The sequence below is a fragment of the Pteropus medius genome, unplaced genomic scaffold, assembly GCF_902729225.1.
Source record: "Pteropus medius unplaced genomic scaffold, Ma_sr-lr_union100, whole genome shotgun sequence".
NCBI lineage: Eukaryota > Metazoa > Chordata > Mammalia > Chiroptera > Pteropodidae > Pteropus > Pteropus medius.
The window spans coordinates 673,066-689,728 of record NW_024344434.1 but is presented as its reverse complement, the minus strand read 5'-3'; the positions used below and the strand labels follow the sequence as shown (position 1 = coordinate 689,728).

The 16,663-nt window shown below is 32.2% G+C and overlaps 1 protein-coding gene and 1 pseudogene across 8 annotated transcripts in view; both read left to right on the top strand.

Moving 5' to 3' along the window:
* Positions 1-16,562, top strand: part of PTPN4 (protein tyrosine phosphatase non-receptor type 4) — a 188,049-nt gene extending 171,487 nt beyond the window's left edge. For 7 of the 8 annotated variants that reach the window (XM_039872656.1, XM_039872652.1, XM_039872651.1 and 4 more), the window contains 7 exons: positions 155-245; positions 330-391; positions 4,112-4,258; positions 5,050-5,178; positions 7,496-7,644; positions 8,902-9,037; positions 15,081-16,562. In XM_039872656.1, the coding sequence (XP_039728590.1) occupies positions 155-245; positions 330-391; positions 4,112-4,258; positions 5,050-5,178; positions 7,496-7,644; positions 8,902-9,037; positions 15,081-15,167 (801 nt within the window). In that variant the 3' untranslated portion in view covers positions 15,168-16,562. Of the gene's footprint in view, positions 1-154; positions 246-329; positions 392-4,111; positions 4,259-5,049; positions 5,179-7,495; positions 7,645-8,901; positions 9,038-9,362; positions 11,585-15,080 lie in introns of those variants that run through there. The other variant, XM_039872655.1, reaches the window with a different exon arrangement.
* LOC120610391 (uncharacterized) lies at positions 3,939-4,057 on the top strand (annotated as a pseudogene).
* Positions 16,563-16,663: the final 101 nt, after the last annotated feature.

Genomic DNA, 16,663 nt, shown 5'->3' with positions numbered 1-16,663 from the left:
GTTTAATAACTTACGAGCTAGCATAAGATACATCATTTTATAGATGAGGTATTTTAAGGAAAAAACTTGTTTCTTGTTAGTATAGAAACAAGTCTGAAAAACAAAACAGAACTCTGGATGGCTTGCTGAACTTGTACTTTTTTTTCTTTTTTAGCAACTATATCGGAAAAAACCTGGAATGACAATGTCTTGTGCCAAATTACCTCAGAATATTTCCAAAAATAGATACAGAGATATTTCGCCTTGTAAGTATCTATGATCTCTATATATTAATTTTAATCTTTTTAACATAACTTTATTAGAACATTCTTTTTTTGAAATTTTTTCAGATGATGCTACACGGGTCATTTTAAAGGGTAATGAAGACTATATCAATGCAAATTATATAAATGTAAGTTTACTTTTTATTATGTCATTGTCATTGGTATTTGAAATTTATCCTCTTTTTAAAAGCCTAACCTTGAGAGAATATTAAAATGTTCAAATATTGAAAATATTATAAAATTAATCTTAAAATATAGTTTGGTACTGGCATATTAATATAAACATAGAGCAGTGAAATAGAATAGTCTAGTCTTGAAATAAAGACTAGAATTTTGTTTATGATAGAGATAGCCTTTTAAGTCATTGAATATAAAACAGATTATCTAGAGAATAGGTAAGGTCTACTGTCTAGACTATCTCATTGTAAGGAGGTCCCCCACCCCTTGGGGAAAAAAAAATTATTACTTTTTTCCTTAACTTTGTAATACAGAAAATTTCAAACATACAAAAGCAGAGGAAAAAATAGCATGAACTTCAGTATACACATCACTCAGCTTCATCAATGATCAACTCATGGCCAACTTTGTTTCACCTATATCCGCACCATGCCCCCACACATCCATATGGTTTTGAAACAAATCTATACATCATATTATTTATCTATAAGTAGTTTATCTACTCACTTTTGATGCCAACATACATTTTAGATATATTAAAATATAAATGTAAGAAATGAAATCATGAAATAACTTAGAAGAAATATATGAGAACTGCTTAAAATCTCAGAAAGAGGAAAGTTTTTCTATGCTTAGAAAGTATGTGTAAGTTATAAAGAAAAGATTAATTTGGCAATATAAGATGGGAGATGCTTTAAAAATAATAAAATCAAATGACGAATTGAATTTTTAAAATACTTCAAAGGACTTATTTCCTCAATATACAAAGAGCTCTATAAATAAATAAGAAAAATACAGTGCAATGAAAATAATGAAGGATATGCAAAGACAATTTAGAGAAAGGGAAATGCAAATGACATTTAAAAATTTATGGCATTGTCAAATCTATACTGAAGTAGAGAGACTAGTATGAAGATTCCCCCTCCCTGCTATAAACCTGTTGCCCTGCTTCAAGAACTATCAACAAATGGCCAGTCTTGTTTCATCTAAACACCACCCCTTAGATTATTTTTTTAACGCACATATATCACTTTTTATAAATACAATCAATTCTTGTTATTTGCGATAGCGATAGTCTTTAGTCTTCATTAACCGTGAATTAGCAAGTACTAGATCCTTGCTCCTGAATTAGCAAATACTCGAAACCTAACCTCACAGGATTAGGTCCCTGTGAGCTTCTAGCTGCAATATTTTTGTCAGGTGATCGACACATAACCTTGTTTCTGTTTAAAGATACCATATTTAATCCACATTGTTGATTAATTAACATAGAACTCACAGCCAACAGCACTATAATGTATGCCTTAAGGAAGCTTATCTAACGTATGTGTTTTCTCCATAAGGCATATCATCTTACACTTGAAACACTAGACAGCACTACCCTTGGGAACCATTTTAAATAGTGAAATCACTGATAAGCACAAAAATTTTAAAATGTGGCACTAAATAGACTGCCAAAAGGACACTTGTTTTACATTATGAGAGCAGAAACAAGAAGGCAGAAGGTGTCTTATTCAACATTAGCTAGAAGTGTACACATTGGGTGGCTCAAATTTTTCACCTCTTTGGACAGGTCTGTAGATAACTATGAAAGCTCTCCAAGTATTTTAGAGTTACAAATAAATTTTAGCAAGTAGGCAAATTTGCAAATGCAGAATTTGTGAATAATAAGTATTGACTATTTTAGTATGTATCTCTAAGGACTTTTTATTTTTTTAGCAAAACTACAATATCATTATAACACTTAGAAAAATAACAATGACAAATAAATAATACACTCAATTTAATTCACAAAAAGAGAAATACAAATCAAAACTGCAAGGAATTACCATTTTTCACTTATTAGATTGAAATATCAAAAAGTTTGATAATGCCATATGTATAAGTCTGTATCCTTTATCTGAAACCTTGGGGTCAAATGTGCTTTGGAATTTAGAATTTTTTGGATTTTTTAAAGCTTATTAAGTACATGTACCATATATTATGTAGGTAACATCCTCTGCAGGCTATGAGATATTACCTTGTAATCACTATATTGATATTCAAGAGCAAACTATGAATATTTCCACCAAGGGGACTAATAAAGACTATAAATAGTCTTAGATCAGTTCAACTCAGATATTGTTGTCAAAGGAGTCTAGGTTAGGTCAGGTATACCAAAAGAAAAAAACAAATTTACACTTTAAAGCATTAGGAGTTTCATAATTGTGGATCGAGGATCGGGGATTGTGGATATATTAAGGGGATTATCAGGAAACAAGCATTCCTCATATATTATTGGTAAAAGTATAAATAGATACACCTATTCTTTGGAGAGCAGTTTGGCACTGTCAAAATTTTAAACGCACATACACTTTGATCCAGCATTCTCATTTCTTCTTTTGCCCATACAAATGTATTTCTTATGTGCGCAAAAATGTTAGGTTTACAAAAGTATTCAGTGCAGCTTTGTTTATGGCAGCAAATAAATTAGCAGCAACTTAAATGTCTGTTAAATAAAGTATGGTCTATTTATACAGTAGAGCCATTAAAAAAAGAAATTTTATTTACTAATCTGAGATAATCTCAAAGATAAAGTGGAGTAAAAGAAACAAGATGCATAACAACATTATGTTTTACAAAAAAAAAAGATAGCTTTGCATGTTCTTGTGTGTGGTATATAGAATATCTCTGAAAGGATATATTAGAAACTAGAATAAAGGATCACCCTCATGGGCATAAACTAGAGGCTGGGATGTAGTCATCCTTTGGTATTCTTCCAGTTGCCGTGTGCATATGTCACCTTTTGTTAAACTTAATCTCAAAATATAGTAGGATGATGACTCATCTTCCTCCCATACTCACAATCTTACCTCTTTCTAAAAATAATAATGAATTTATATTTTTCTAATATCCTTTTATGTTACATATATTACATGTAAAATCTAAAGCAAATGGTCTACAGCCAGGCTACCCTAATCCTGTCAGATCTTGGAAGCTAAGCAGGGTCGGGCCTGGTTAGTACTTGGATGGGAGAACACCTAGGAAGACCAGGTACTGTAGGTGTAAAAAATAAATAAAAAAAAATAAGGGATTGTAAACTGACAAGGTCCTTGCAATCTGTGAGGTCAACCAAGGGTTGCCTTGCCTGAAAAAAACAAAAACAAAAACAACTAAATCAAATGGCAGAACTTTTGCTCCTCACAAATTTTACCAATAAGTGTTTACAGACAAATATTTTTTATTTCTGTACCAAGTCTCTGCCTCTTAAACCGGGTTCTCTCTGTAAAACTGCTCATAAAACCATAACAGTGCTTTGGAAAATACTTAAATTTCTGCTTCTACTAACTGAAAAATAGATATGTATAATTACTGAACATTGCCAAGAAATTTCTTCTACAGATAAAATGAATTGTTGATAAAGATTTATTTTACTGACTTTACAGTTTATTGAGATGAGTTATATTCAGTTGTCATTTAGTGAGTAATTTTCATGTGCTTGATTATAATAAAAAGTAAGTCTACAGCCATGCTACCCTGAACATGCCCGATCTCATCTGATCTTGGAAGCTAAGCAGGGTCGGGCCTGGTTAGTACTTGGATGGGAGAGCATCTAGGAAGGCCAGGTGCTGTAGGTGTTAAAAAAAAGTAATAATTCAAAAGATTTTATTTCTCTGTCTTTTTCTTTTTAGATGGAAATTCCTTCTTCTAGCATTATAAATCAGTACATTGCTTGTCAAGGGCCATTACCACACACTTGTACAGATTTTTGGCAGATGACTTGGGAACAAGGCTCCTCTATGGTTGTAATGTTAACCACACAAGTTGAACGTGGCAGAGTAAGTCATATTTGAATTTTACACATTGCTTGGGCTTTTGTAAATTACATTGCATATACTGTTGTCAAAATATTCACATCAATTTAGGTTTTTGGTTTTTGTTTTGTTTTGTTTTGTTTTGTTTTGTTTTGTAACTTTTAAATCCACAGAGGACAGAAAGTAGATTAGTAGTCATCTAGGTCTAGAGTGGATTTAGAGGGGTGGGATAGAGGAATGCACAATGATTACTAATGGTTATGGGATTTATTTGGGGAGTGATGAAAATGTTGTAAAAGTAATTGTGGTAATGGTTGCATAGCTCTGTGAATATACTAAAAACAGTTGAATTATGTACTTTAAATGGGTGAATTGTATATGAATTTTATGTCAATAAAGCTATTTTTTAATTCTAATTATGAAAATAAATGGATTATGTTTGGGATTTTAATTGAAGATTCTTTCTCATTAATTTAAATCTAAAAAAAATACCAAAATGAGTGCATTATTTTGCCATCCTCATAGTAGTAATCGATACAGGCAAGAATTAATCACAAACGGTAAAACATTGCGTGAAAGCTTATTGTAAACAGGATATTTGCAGTATCAAAATATATCCAAACAAGTTATTACAGATAGAAAAAAATAACAAAGGAGAAATGTTAATAGTTGGTAGATCTAGGTAAAGCATGTATGAGAGTTCATTAAATTATTCTTATAACTTTCTGTAAGTTTGAAAGTTCTTAAAAATTAAAACATTTAAAAAATTAGAGAATCTAAATTATACATATATATATTGAATCTATTGATTTTAGGTTAAATGTCACCAATATTGGCCAGAACCCACAGGAAGTTCATCCTATGGATGCTACCAAGTCACCTGCCACTCAGAAGAAGGAAACACTGCATACATCTTCAGGAAAATGACACTATTTAACCAAGAGGTGGGAAGGCAAGATATCCATTCATTAGTACTGCTATGTTCAAGGTGAAGGCTTTGAAAGCTGGAAATGTTTTTAGTCTGAGTCCTGGTTACTAGGAAGTATTAATTTTAAATTACTGAACTATTGGCTTCATTGGGATGCTCTGGAATTTCATAAAGTGTATTTTCCTACTATAATAAATGTATTTCCAAGTTCTATAGGTAAATGAATGGTCATTGAAAAAAAATCTAATATATGAATATTTATTACTCTTAATACTTTGCCTGTTTATAAAAATTATCCCAGGGGTGTGTTTGGTTATAAAGATTTTTTTCCTCCAAAAAATATCAATAAAGTATTTGAGTATATGTTGAAATGGAAAGAACAATTGTAAGCTATCAAATTAGTTCCCTTTTTTAAAAGAGTAGAAGAGAGAAATTTCAGTGTCCTCAGTTTTAAAGGAAAAATATAATGGGCAGGACCCTCCAAGCAGATAGATTATAGCTTTTCTATTTGCTAGTTCTTCTTACTACCACCTGAATCACTCTCCTTGCTTTTGAATCCAGAGCCAGAAATGGAAACTAATTAATATACGATAACCCATTTGGAAGATGTGTGTAGAGGACAACACACTGCCAGTCATGTCAGGCTGCTAGAGACAGTGCACCCTACTTTCACTGTTTGCAGCTATATATTCCTCTGCCACCCACCTTTGGTTTTGAAGAGGACTGAGGAAGAAAGAAATAATTGCCAGAGAAGAGCAAACAGTACAGACTATGAAGACTCAGGGCTAGCCCATCAATGGTTAAGCCTTTAGATATGAGAGCTCCAGTTCCCCCTTATCTCCACCTCCTGAGTATGAATAAAGGAGCCCAACAATACTGAGCCATACAGCTTTACTGGCCAAGAGAGAAGGAGCTAGCAGTTGTGAATAAAGCTAAATTTACAAGAAATAAAAAATAAAGTTTCAAAATCTTAGGAGCTAGAGATTCCACCAGAATGAATTTAGTGTTTAGGGACATATACTGCATAGCTCATGGTCTAACATAACAAGGCAAGGCAATAAGATATCTCTTCATTTTCTCAAGTAGATATGAAAGACAGACTGTATATGATTACATAAAATAATATTTGTATCTTCAGCATAGTTTCTTTATTGTACTTCACCTATAGATTATCCAAAGCAGTTTTATATACTATAGTAGCTTTTCTTTGCAAACCCTGAGTACCTCAGAACTATGCTAAGATGCAATTAGTTTCTAAAGTTTGACACAAATAATTGGGAAAATAAATTTACTATTATAAATACATACATACATGGATGGAGAGACAGATGGTACCCCCAAAACTCAGTAAAATATGATTTTACATTACACATTCTTATAGGTTATTGGTACCATTAAATTCTTTTGTTATTAATAATAATTAAAGGTAGTCTATATTAGATACCTCCAATTTATTTTACAGAGTTACAGAATTCTGAAAAATTCATGATTAAATTATACTGTAATATCTTTGAGAATTCTTTAATTAGTTCCTTTCTTAATTATCTCTTACTTTCATGGCCTTTTCTGGAAACTCCCTTGAATGTAAACAGTAACCAAATGCATTGTTAAATGACTGTAGCTACCAATTGTTGAGCATATGACTTCAAACAGCTGATTGAGAGATTGACAGTTTCTCTCTCTCATAGAATCCTTTCAATATAAGACTGTCCCTTTGAGGTATAGATGTTATTTTATTTTTAAGTGAGGCTCTGGAATATTAAGTGCCTTAAATGTCAGAGTTGAGATGTATAAATCCATTATCTTTTTCTCTATTATACCAACTCTTGGCTCTCAAAAAAGAATTAAGCCCTGATTTGACTTTATGTTTTAATGATATTCAGTTGTTAATCTACATTTATTTTGAGATTTTATTTTCCTGATTTCCATGTTTTGTGTTTTTAAGGATTAGCCCAATTTTTTCAAAAAAACATTTTTGTAGTGTACCATTTTTGTTCACCCAGCAGTTCTTTAGTTTTCATTAAACATTATTCTAGAACTTTACTTGTTTTTGCCTGTTTACTTGATTATCATCTTTAAAATACTTTACAAATATAAGAATTGAGTTAGAAGAAGAGTAATGATCGAAGTAGCTGATACTTAAATGGATACAACTGTTTCTTTAATACAGTTTCCTTTTTTGTTGAAATTTTGGGTTTATTGAGTGTATAACTTTCTGGAGAGGTAGTGGGAGTAGTTTCTTTTGCTTTTCTTCTAAAATTAAAATGAAATGAATATTTCTATTTTAAAGATAATCCCTAAGTCAAGGTGCATAATTTTTCATTTACACTTAGAAAAATGAGAGTCGTCAACTCACTCAGATCCAGTACATCGCCTGGCCTGACCATGGTGTCCCTGATGATTCAAGTGATTTTCTGGATTTTGTTTGTCATGTACGAAATAACAGGGCTGGCAAGGAAGAACCTATTGTTGTTCATTGCAGGTATTCTATTTTCTGTTTTTATGATTGAATAGCTATCTGACTAGATGTCATTTTTTAAAGGGAATATATATTTTATTTTGTCTTTAAGTTGTGATTTTCACTATAATTAGAACTCAAAGCTATGCTCTGAAGATAGAAGGCAAAAAAGGTATGTTCCAGCTGATTGGCGGAAAGATTTTTTTATCATAACAAGTAAAAATAACACTTTATTGCACTGATTCTTAGAAGCTTGTTTTTTTCACACTCGAACATCTCTGAACTTGAAATGTGTTTTATAAATGATGGTATCTTAGACTTGATGAAATACAATAAGGTAGACATTTGGTTGCAGCCTAAGGTTTAGATTTCCCCCGCCCAGCAAGATACTCCTTCCTGACCTGTGGCCCCTCAGGACATTTGGTGAGTATTCTCATCTCTTGAAATGACCCTACCCAATACCATCACAAGATAAGCCACTTTTAGGAGCTCCAGTAAATAGTGGTAGGCTGTCCTCCCTTCCTTTCATACTTGTGCCCCCTTTTGCTCTTAAAGGGCCAAGTACAATGACTCCAGCCTTCACTGCCACCAAGAGATTAGGAGACAGAAATTATTTTCTGCCTGCCCTGGCCACCTCTGTTATTAAGTGATTTATTCAGAGGATGTGTTGAGCTATCGCTTTATCCTTAAACTTTCCTGCACTTTTTAAGCACAGACTTTAAAATCATCAAAAACAGATTGTAGACCAAGTATTTGAGAGACAAAATGGCGGGATGGGTGAATGAATTTGGCCATTTTATATCCTAAGTCCCCAATATCCACTAAGCCGTGTTTACAGAGAATACTTCAAAAAGTTGTTCTTGACTATCTCAGTGGTAAAGTTTAATCAAAATTAAATTTGGCTTTAAAAACTGATTTATTTGAGTGTGTAAAATACTATATCTTTTGTGTTTGTTAGTGACAGATTATTGTAGTTCTTTTATTTTATGTTTTAAAGCAGGTTTGCTCCAATAAGCTTCTATATTTTGTTCATATTTTAAAAACTAAAATGTAACTCTTTTAAAATAGTATTTTTACAACTAACAATGGGAAAGGCATGGATTCAAACCATTTTAATCTGTATCAAATGTGAAATTTTTTTCAATTTTGAAAATATCTAGTTGGCCTGCTAAAAATCAAAGTTTTTCTTCCGCTATATTATGGTTCAGTACTTTAATTTCCTGCACAAAAGTTTAATGAAATGGTATCAGTAAGACCTTGCCCCATATTTGTCTTTTTTAGTGCTGGAATTGGAAGAACTGGGGTTCTTATTACTATGGAAACAGCCATGTGTCTCATTGAATGCAACCAACCAGTTTATCCACTAGACATTGTAAGAACAATGAGAGATCAACGAGCCATGATGATCCAAACACCTGTAAGTGCTGTACCTCATGTATAAGTGTGTATTTTCAACATGGTGGTTTTTGTTATCAATGTATATTCCAAACCATATTTTTACCTTTTTAATTCCCTGCCAGGAGCTAATAAGTTCTAGCAGAGGGGTTATCAAATACTGCCGATGAGCCAGATCTGGCCTGCCACTTGTTTTTGTAAATAAAGTATTATTGGAATATAGCTATGGTCATTTATTTACATATTATTTATGGCTGCTTTCACACTGTAATAGCGGAGTTGAGAAGTTACAACAGATACCATATGATCTGTAAAACCTAAAATATTTACTATCTGGTCTTTTACAGAAAATGTTTGTCAACACCACCCTAGCATGTTAAATTTTGAGTGCTTAAACTGGCACAGAGGAACTTGCTCGGTATTACTTAGTCAAGTGGAATGCTGAGGACAGTAGTATCTCTGAACTGGAGAATCTTGATAGACCTGCTTTCAGCTGTGGTGAAATTGCCTTTCTTTTTTACATGATAAGTTAAATTGCAATAACAACAAAAGTCATAGAAATTAAGCTACTAACTTATTGTATTCTCCACTGACTCTGAATAGTGTTCTAGGAATCAAAAGAAAAATCACAGAATTATAGAATTAATGTTAAGATTAGTTTTTCTACATTAGCCATTGTGAAATGCTAGCATTGTTGGTGGCATTTAGATTACTGAAAGTTGACCTATATGATCTAATAAGTGCTTGTCATTTTTTTAGCTTTAAATTATGGAAAATTTTAAACAAAAAAAAGTAAACAATATAATAAACACTACTATGTTGAGTACTCAGACCCAACAACATGTGCCATATTATTTCATCTATACTGCTACCTGCTCTCCCCACATTTGAAGCAAATCCTAGACTTCATATAATTTTTTCTATAAAAATATTTTAGCATGAATCTCTAAAAGATGTTTTTTCTTCTAAACAAACCACAATACCATTATCATATCTAAGTATAATTAACAATAATTCCATAATAACATCAAATAACCAGTATTCAAATTTCCAGTTGTCTCATATAATTCATATTTTTAAATTTTAAAAAAGCCCTATCGAAATGTAATATACATACCATAAAATTTACCCTTTTAAAGTATACAGTTCAGTGGTTTTTATTATGTCACAGAATTTTGCAACCATCTTTACAATCTAATTTTAGAATGTTTTCATCACCCCAAAAAGAAACTTTATACCTCTTTTCCCTTATACTTTCTCCAATCTCCCCCTGGCCCAGCCCTAGGCAACCACTAATCTACTTTGTCTCTATAGGTTTACCTATTTCATATAAATGGAATCATGCAATTCGGTCTTTTGTATTTGACTTCTTTTAATTAGCTTAATATTTTAAGGTTTATCCATTCTGTAGCATGTGCCAATACTTCATTGCTTTTTTTGGCTGAATAATATTCCATTGTATGGATATATCACATTTTGTTTATCCATTCATTATCTGTTGATAGACATTTGGATTGTTCCCACTTTTTGCATATTATGAATGATGGCACCATAAACATTTGTGTACGTTTTTGTGTCAAAATGTTTTCATCTTCCTGTACCCAGAAGTAGAATTGCTGGATCATATGGTAACTGTTGAATCTTTTAAGGAACTGCCAGATCATTTCCAAAGTAGCTTTGCCACTCTGCAGTTCCATTAGCAGTGTATGATGGCTCTGTTTTTCCACACTATCATCAAAACTTGCTATTATATTTTTTTATTTTAGCCACTTACTGAATATAAAATGTTTATCTCATCGTGGTTTTGATTTGCATTTCCCTAATTAATGATTTCATGCATCTTTTTATGTGCTTATTGGCCATTTATTTGTATATAGTCTTTAGAAAACTGGTCAAATCTTTTGCCCTTTTTTCAATTTGGTTTTTTATCATTTCATTGTTGAGTTGTAAGAGTTCTTCCTATTTTCTGAATGTAAGTCCCTTATACATCTATGGTTTGCAAATATTTTCTTCCCTGCTGTTCTTTCACTCTCTCGATTATGTCATTTGAAGCACAAAGGACTTCAATTTTGATGAAGGCCAGTTTATTTTTTTTAATCACATACGTGTTTGGTGTCATATCTAAGAAATCGTTGCCTGAGAGTTTCAAATATTTAGTCCTCTGTTTTCTTACAAGAATTTTATAGCCTAGTTCTAACAAATAGGGTCTGATCCATTTTGAGTTAATTTCTGCACTTTGGTTTGAGGTAGAGTTCCAGTTTTATTCTGTATGTGCATATCCAGTTGTCCTAGCCCCATTTGTTGAAAAGACTTCTTTTCCTATTAATTGTCTCTGAGTCTCCTGTCAAAAATCAGTTGACCACAAATATAAGGGTTTATTTCTGGACTTCCATTTTATTCCATTGATTTGTGTGTATATTCTTATGCTAGTATACTGTCTTAAACTATAGCTTTGTAATGAAATTTGAAATCTGGATGTGAATCTCCCAACTCTGTTCTTTTTAAAGACTGTTTTGGCTATTCTGGATCCCTTACATTTACATATGAATTTTAGAATCAGTTTGTCCTTTCTGCAGAAAAAGCAAGATCAGGATTACGTTAAACCTATAGCTCATTTGGAGGAGTGTCGCCATCTTAATGATATTCCATCTTCCAAACCATGAACAAAAACTGTCTTTCCATTAATATATGTCTGTTTAAATTTCTTTCAGTGATGTTCTGTAGTTTTTCAGTATGCGAGTCTTGTATGTCTCTTGTTAAATTTATTCTTAAGTTTTTAGTCTTTTTGGTACTACCCTAAGTGAAATTGTTAATTTCATTTTAGGACTCTTCATTGCTTGGGTATAGAAATAAAATTGATTTTGTTTATCGATCATGTATCCTGCAACCTTGATGAAATCATTTATTAACTCTAATAGTTTTTTTGTGTGTGAAAGTGGATTCCTTAGGAATCTCTATACACGAGATCATGTCATCTGCAAATAGAAATAGTGTATATCTTCCTTTCCAATTTAGATTATTTTTTTCTTTTCTTCTTCTTGCCCAAGTGTCCTGGCTAGAACTTCCAATATAATGTTAAATAAAGTGGTGAAACCAGACATCCTTGTCTTGTTCCTGACCTTAAAAGGACAGCTTTAGATTTTTACCACTAAGTATCATGTTAGTCATGGGTTTTTCATAAATGCCCTTTATTAGGTTGAGGAAGTTTTCTGCTACGAGTCCATTGACTGTTTTTGTCATGAAAAGATACTCAATTTTGTCAAATGCTTTTTCTGTGTCTGTTGAGATGATCATGTGGTTTTTGTTTTTTATTGTATATTACATTGATCGAGTTTTGGATATTAAACGAACCTTGCATCCCTGGGATAAATCTTACTTGGAGATGGTATATAATTCTTTTAATATGTTGCTTCATTTGATTTGCTAGTATTTTCTTGAGGTTTTTGTATCTACATTCACAGAATAATTTTTAAAATTTTTAATTGTAGTAAAATACACAACAAAATTTACCATCTTAACAGTTTTTAAGTGTACTATTCAATAGTGTTAAGTACGTTCAAACTGTTTTGTAACCAATCTCCAAAATTTTTTCATCTAGCAAAACTAAAACTCTCTACCTATTAAAACAACTTTCCATTCCCTCTCTTCCCAGTCCCTGGCAACCACCATTCTACTTCCTGTTTCTATGAATTTGGCTACTCTAAATACCTCATATAAGTGGAATCATACAGTTTTGTTTTGTCTTTTGTAATTGGCTTACTTCACTTAGCATAATGTCTTTGAGGTCCATCCATATCGTAGCATGTGTCAGAATGTATTTTAAAGCTGAAAAAGACTTCATTGTGTGTATTGACCACATTTTGTTTATTCTTTCATCTGTCAATGGACATTTGGGCTGTTCCCACCTTTTGGTTACTGTGAATAATACTGCTGTGTACATGGATGTATAAATCTTTGAGACTGTGCTTACAACTTTTTTTAGATATATGCTCAGAATTCAAATTGCTGGATCATATCATACATAGTTTTGTTTTTGCCTTTACAGTGTGTGTAAAGTCAAGATTCAGATATGGTCCACACATTTTGATTGGTTTATATGTCTCCTAAATCTCTTGTAATCTACAGCTTCCTCCTATATCTTTTTCTTGCAGTTTATTTCATGAACAAACAAGATTGTTTGTGCTACATAGTTTCCCACAGCCTAGATTTTGCTTATTGCCTTCTCAAGCTGGTGGTCTCTGTAAGAGGCACATAATGCCTTTCTTATTGTGATGTTAAGCAGCCTTTGGTGATCAGTGTGTGCATCATTCATTGGGTTTTCAAAATGATGATATTCTATCATTCTTTATTCATATATTAGCAGAACAGTTCTTTAAAGAGGAATTTTTCATCTGTCATTTGGTTAACCAGTGGTACAGTCTATATGGAAACATTTGATGTTTTCCCTTTATTTACAAGTTTTCAGTATAATGAGTTGATTCACTTGCCTCTCTCAGTAGCGACTACTTACTTTTGTTTATTTTGGTATTATTTCGAAATCATGGATTTATACATATGTGATATAGTTCAACCCTTTGTACTTATTATTCTTAATGATGCCTAAACTGGCTTATTTTTGGCCAGTGGGAGCCTACTCAGCTTGGTTCCTGAGCCTTTTTGTCAAGGCCCTAGTAACTTTGATAGCTTCCTTGCCAACAATAAAGATGTCTAAGCCCCACCTTTTACACTTCCTGCCTCAGACTTAGAATCTGGTTCTTTTTATTGAGAAATTGTTTTAGGCAGCACCTGTGAGCACTAGGGTGTTTTATTGCTTTTGGGTTAGTGTTAGCATTTGTCTCTAGAAATCTTCAATTGTCAGAGGTAGGAAAACAAACTTATGAATTAATACTGGTATTTCCAATACAAATTCAGGACCATAGTGTTTTTACTTAACATCCTCTACCTTACATCTTCATCCCCTTTCTCCTTTAATAAAAATGCTGGTTCTCTACAATACCAGCAATGAAAGACTTAGAATGTCACAAGTACTCATTTGTTTTACTCCACATTATACGACAGTCTCAGAATAACCCAACTAACACTACTACCACCAGTAGTATGGTCTGAAAAGAATTTTCAATTTTTTTCCACAGTTCTTTTTGCTTTTTGGATATATTCTACAAGAGATACAGTCAAATACTATTTCAAAGTTCCTTGAAATTGCTCCTCTCTATGTAGTTATGACATGAACGAGATATATACCTTGATCCGTTTCATGTTATTTTCAATTTATAGAGGTTTTTTTTAAATTAATGGTCTAAAAGGGTATATTTATATGGTTCCAAAGTAAAATCTATAAGATAAGAAAATATATTCACCGAAGTCTAATCTGTCCTTCTCCTGTACCTTTCTCCTTCCTTCCCCTTATAGGAAATCATTTTTTAATTATTTATCCTTCCTTTGCTTTTATTAAAACTTATATATTAAGTTAGATAGATATTTGTATCTGCTCCTCTTTCTTAACATAATATATTGTGTGCAGTTTTCTCTACCTTGCTTGTTTTACTTAACAAAATATTCTGGAATCATTCTGTAGTAGTCTGTAGACTCTTCTTCCTCCCCCACCACATAGTATTGCATTATGAGGACATGCCACAGATTACTCACCAGGTCCTTTCCTGATGGCAATGTGGATTGTTTCTACTTTTTTATTATTATAAATAATTTGATAGTAAGTAGCTTCATTTATGAATATGTTTTCAATTTCTTTTTCTAGTTTATCTTCAAATAGATTCCTAGAAGTGAGATTGCTGGGTCAATAGATAAGTTGATGCAATTTGTCATATGCTGCCAGATTGCCATCCACAGGGATTGGGGTAATGGTAGGGATACTAGAATGAGTTTTGCCAACAAAATACGTTGTCAGACTTTTTTACTTTTTGCTATTCTGTTCATGAAAAACGATATCTCTGTATAGTTTTACTTTGCATATCTTTTGTAAGTAAGCCAAATGAGTTATTTGTCATATTTTAATTGTTTTCCAGTTTTTTCTGATCAGTTCTTTTTTTTTATATTTTATTTTTCAGAGTCAATACAGATTTGTATGTGAAGCTATTTTGAAAGTTTATGAAGAAGGAATTGTTAAACCCTTAACAACATCATCAAATAAATAAGAAAGCAAAAGACTTGGGATATGTGTTGGAAAACCGCTTTCCATTGTATTCACTATGCCATAATACTGCTTGCAGGAAATGGCATCTAAACAAACAAACAAAAAAAAATGAAGAACTAACAAAAACTGAAAACTTCAGCACTGTTGCACTTTATGTTTAAAAAGTCACTCTTTCAAAACCTATAATTCATGTGTTTGAAGACTATTTCATGCTTTGCTCCGAACACATAGTGAATAACTGAGTATGTTCAGGGTAATTTATGAAATTTTGAGGTGGTGCCATGCAGTCCCCTTCTGATAGAATTGCCACAAACAAGGCTCAGAATTCTTATCATCTCTGTTACACACTTGTATTTTGAAAGCAAAAAGAAGTAAACATCAGAAGTCAGCTCTGGTGTTTTCCAGTGATTCACGTACTTACTATTACTGATTATCAGATTTTATTTTTTAAATTTTAGCAATATCATTTTCAATATTAGCCAATACACTGCCTATGGATGCAGCACATCTTTCCCTAAACTCCCCCTGTAGAGACCTGCTGTTCATAAGAAGAAAGATGGAATTTGCTTTTCCCAGGAAATGCTGCACATTGTCCATTTACCAGCATCTTATAGAAAGTATAAATATGAATCTACAAATTTTCTTGAATTTAATAATGTAACTTATATTTATCATAAGGTTGGCTTATTCCAAATCATGTGATTTCACATACTTAATGTAAAGGATAATGCATGCATTGTGTCTTAACCCCTTAAGTGCCTTGAGACGTCTTTGTCTAATAAAAAGGCACTCATTTGACCGTACTAGGAGGTATGTATGTATATTGTACATTTACATTTTTATGCATTCTGAATCAGTTCACATTTCAAAATAGCTTCTTGTATTGAGAGTTATGCTGTCAAAAAAGGGTAAGGAAATTCTATTTCTTACTCAATTCCTGTATTTTGCCACAGGAAGCAAAAGTAATTTGTGTTCTACTGAGTGAGTACTCTGCTGCTACAGAATTGTTCAAAATCTGCACATTCCTTTTCTGAGGGACAAGGATTACAGTTTAGCAGCTCAAGTTAAAAGATGCTTTATTCTTTAAATTTAATATTTATTTTATGCCTAACTGTAGAAATGGCATATAATATGCATATTAAAGTTAAACATTGATATTTTAAGCTAAAGGTTGAGCAATTAATTGTGATTTACTTCTGTCACCAAATTATTTCTATTCAGCATTCATTTCAGTTCATATCAAATCAAGCTTTGTTCACAGTGGTCTGTTGGTTGAGATACTTCAAACAAGGAATGAAACATTATTGATTTGTGTCCAAATGTAATCCCTCAGTAACTGAAATGAGGATTTTCTTGTCATTTCTGTGTACAATTAAATAACTCCAGTTTATATGTACTTATTAAGTTATAAGCATGTTAATATGGAGAATTTTGATTGTCCCCCCTGATGAAAATCTGATTCCCTTTAAGGATGTGTATATTTTCCTCTTTGGGTTT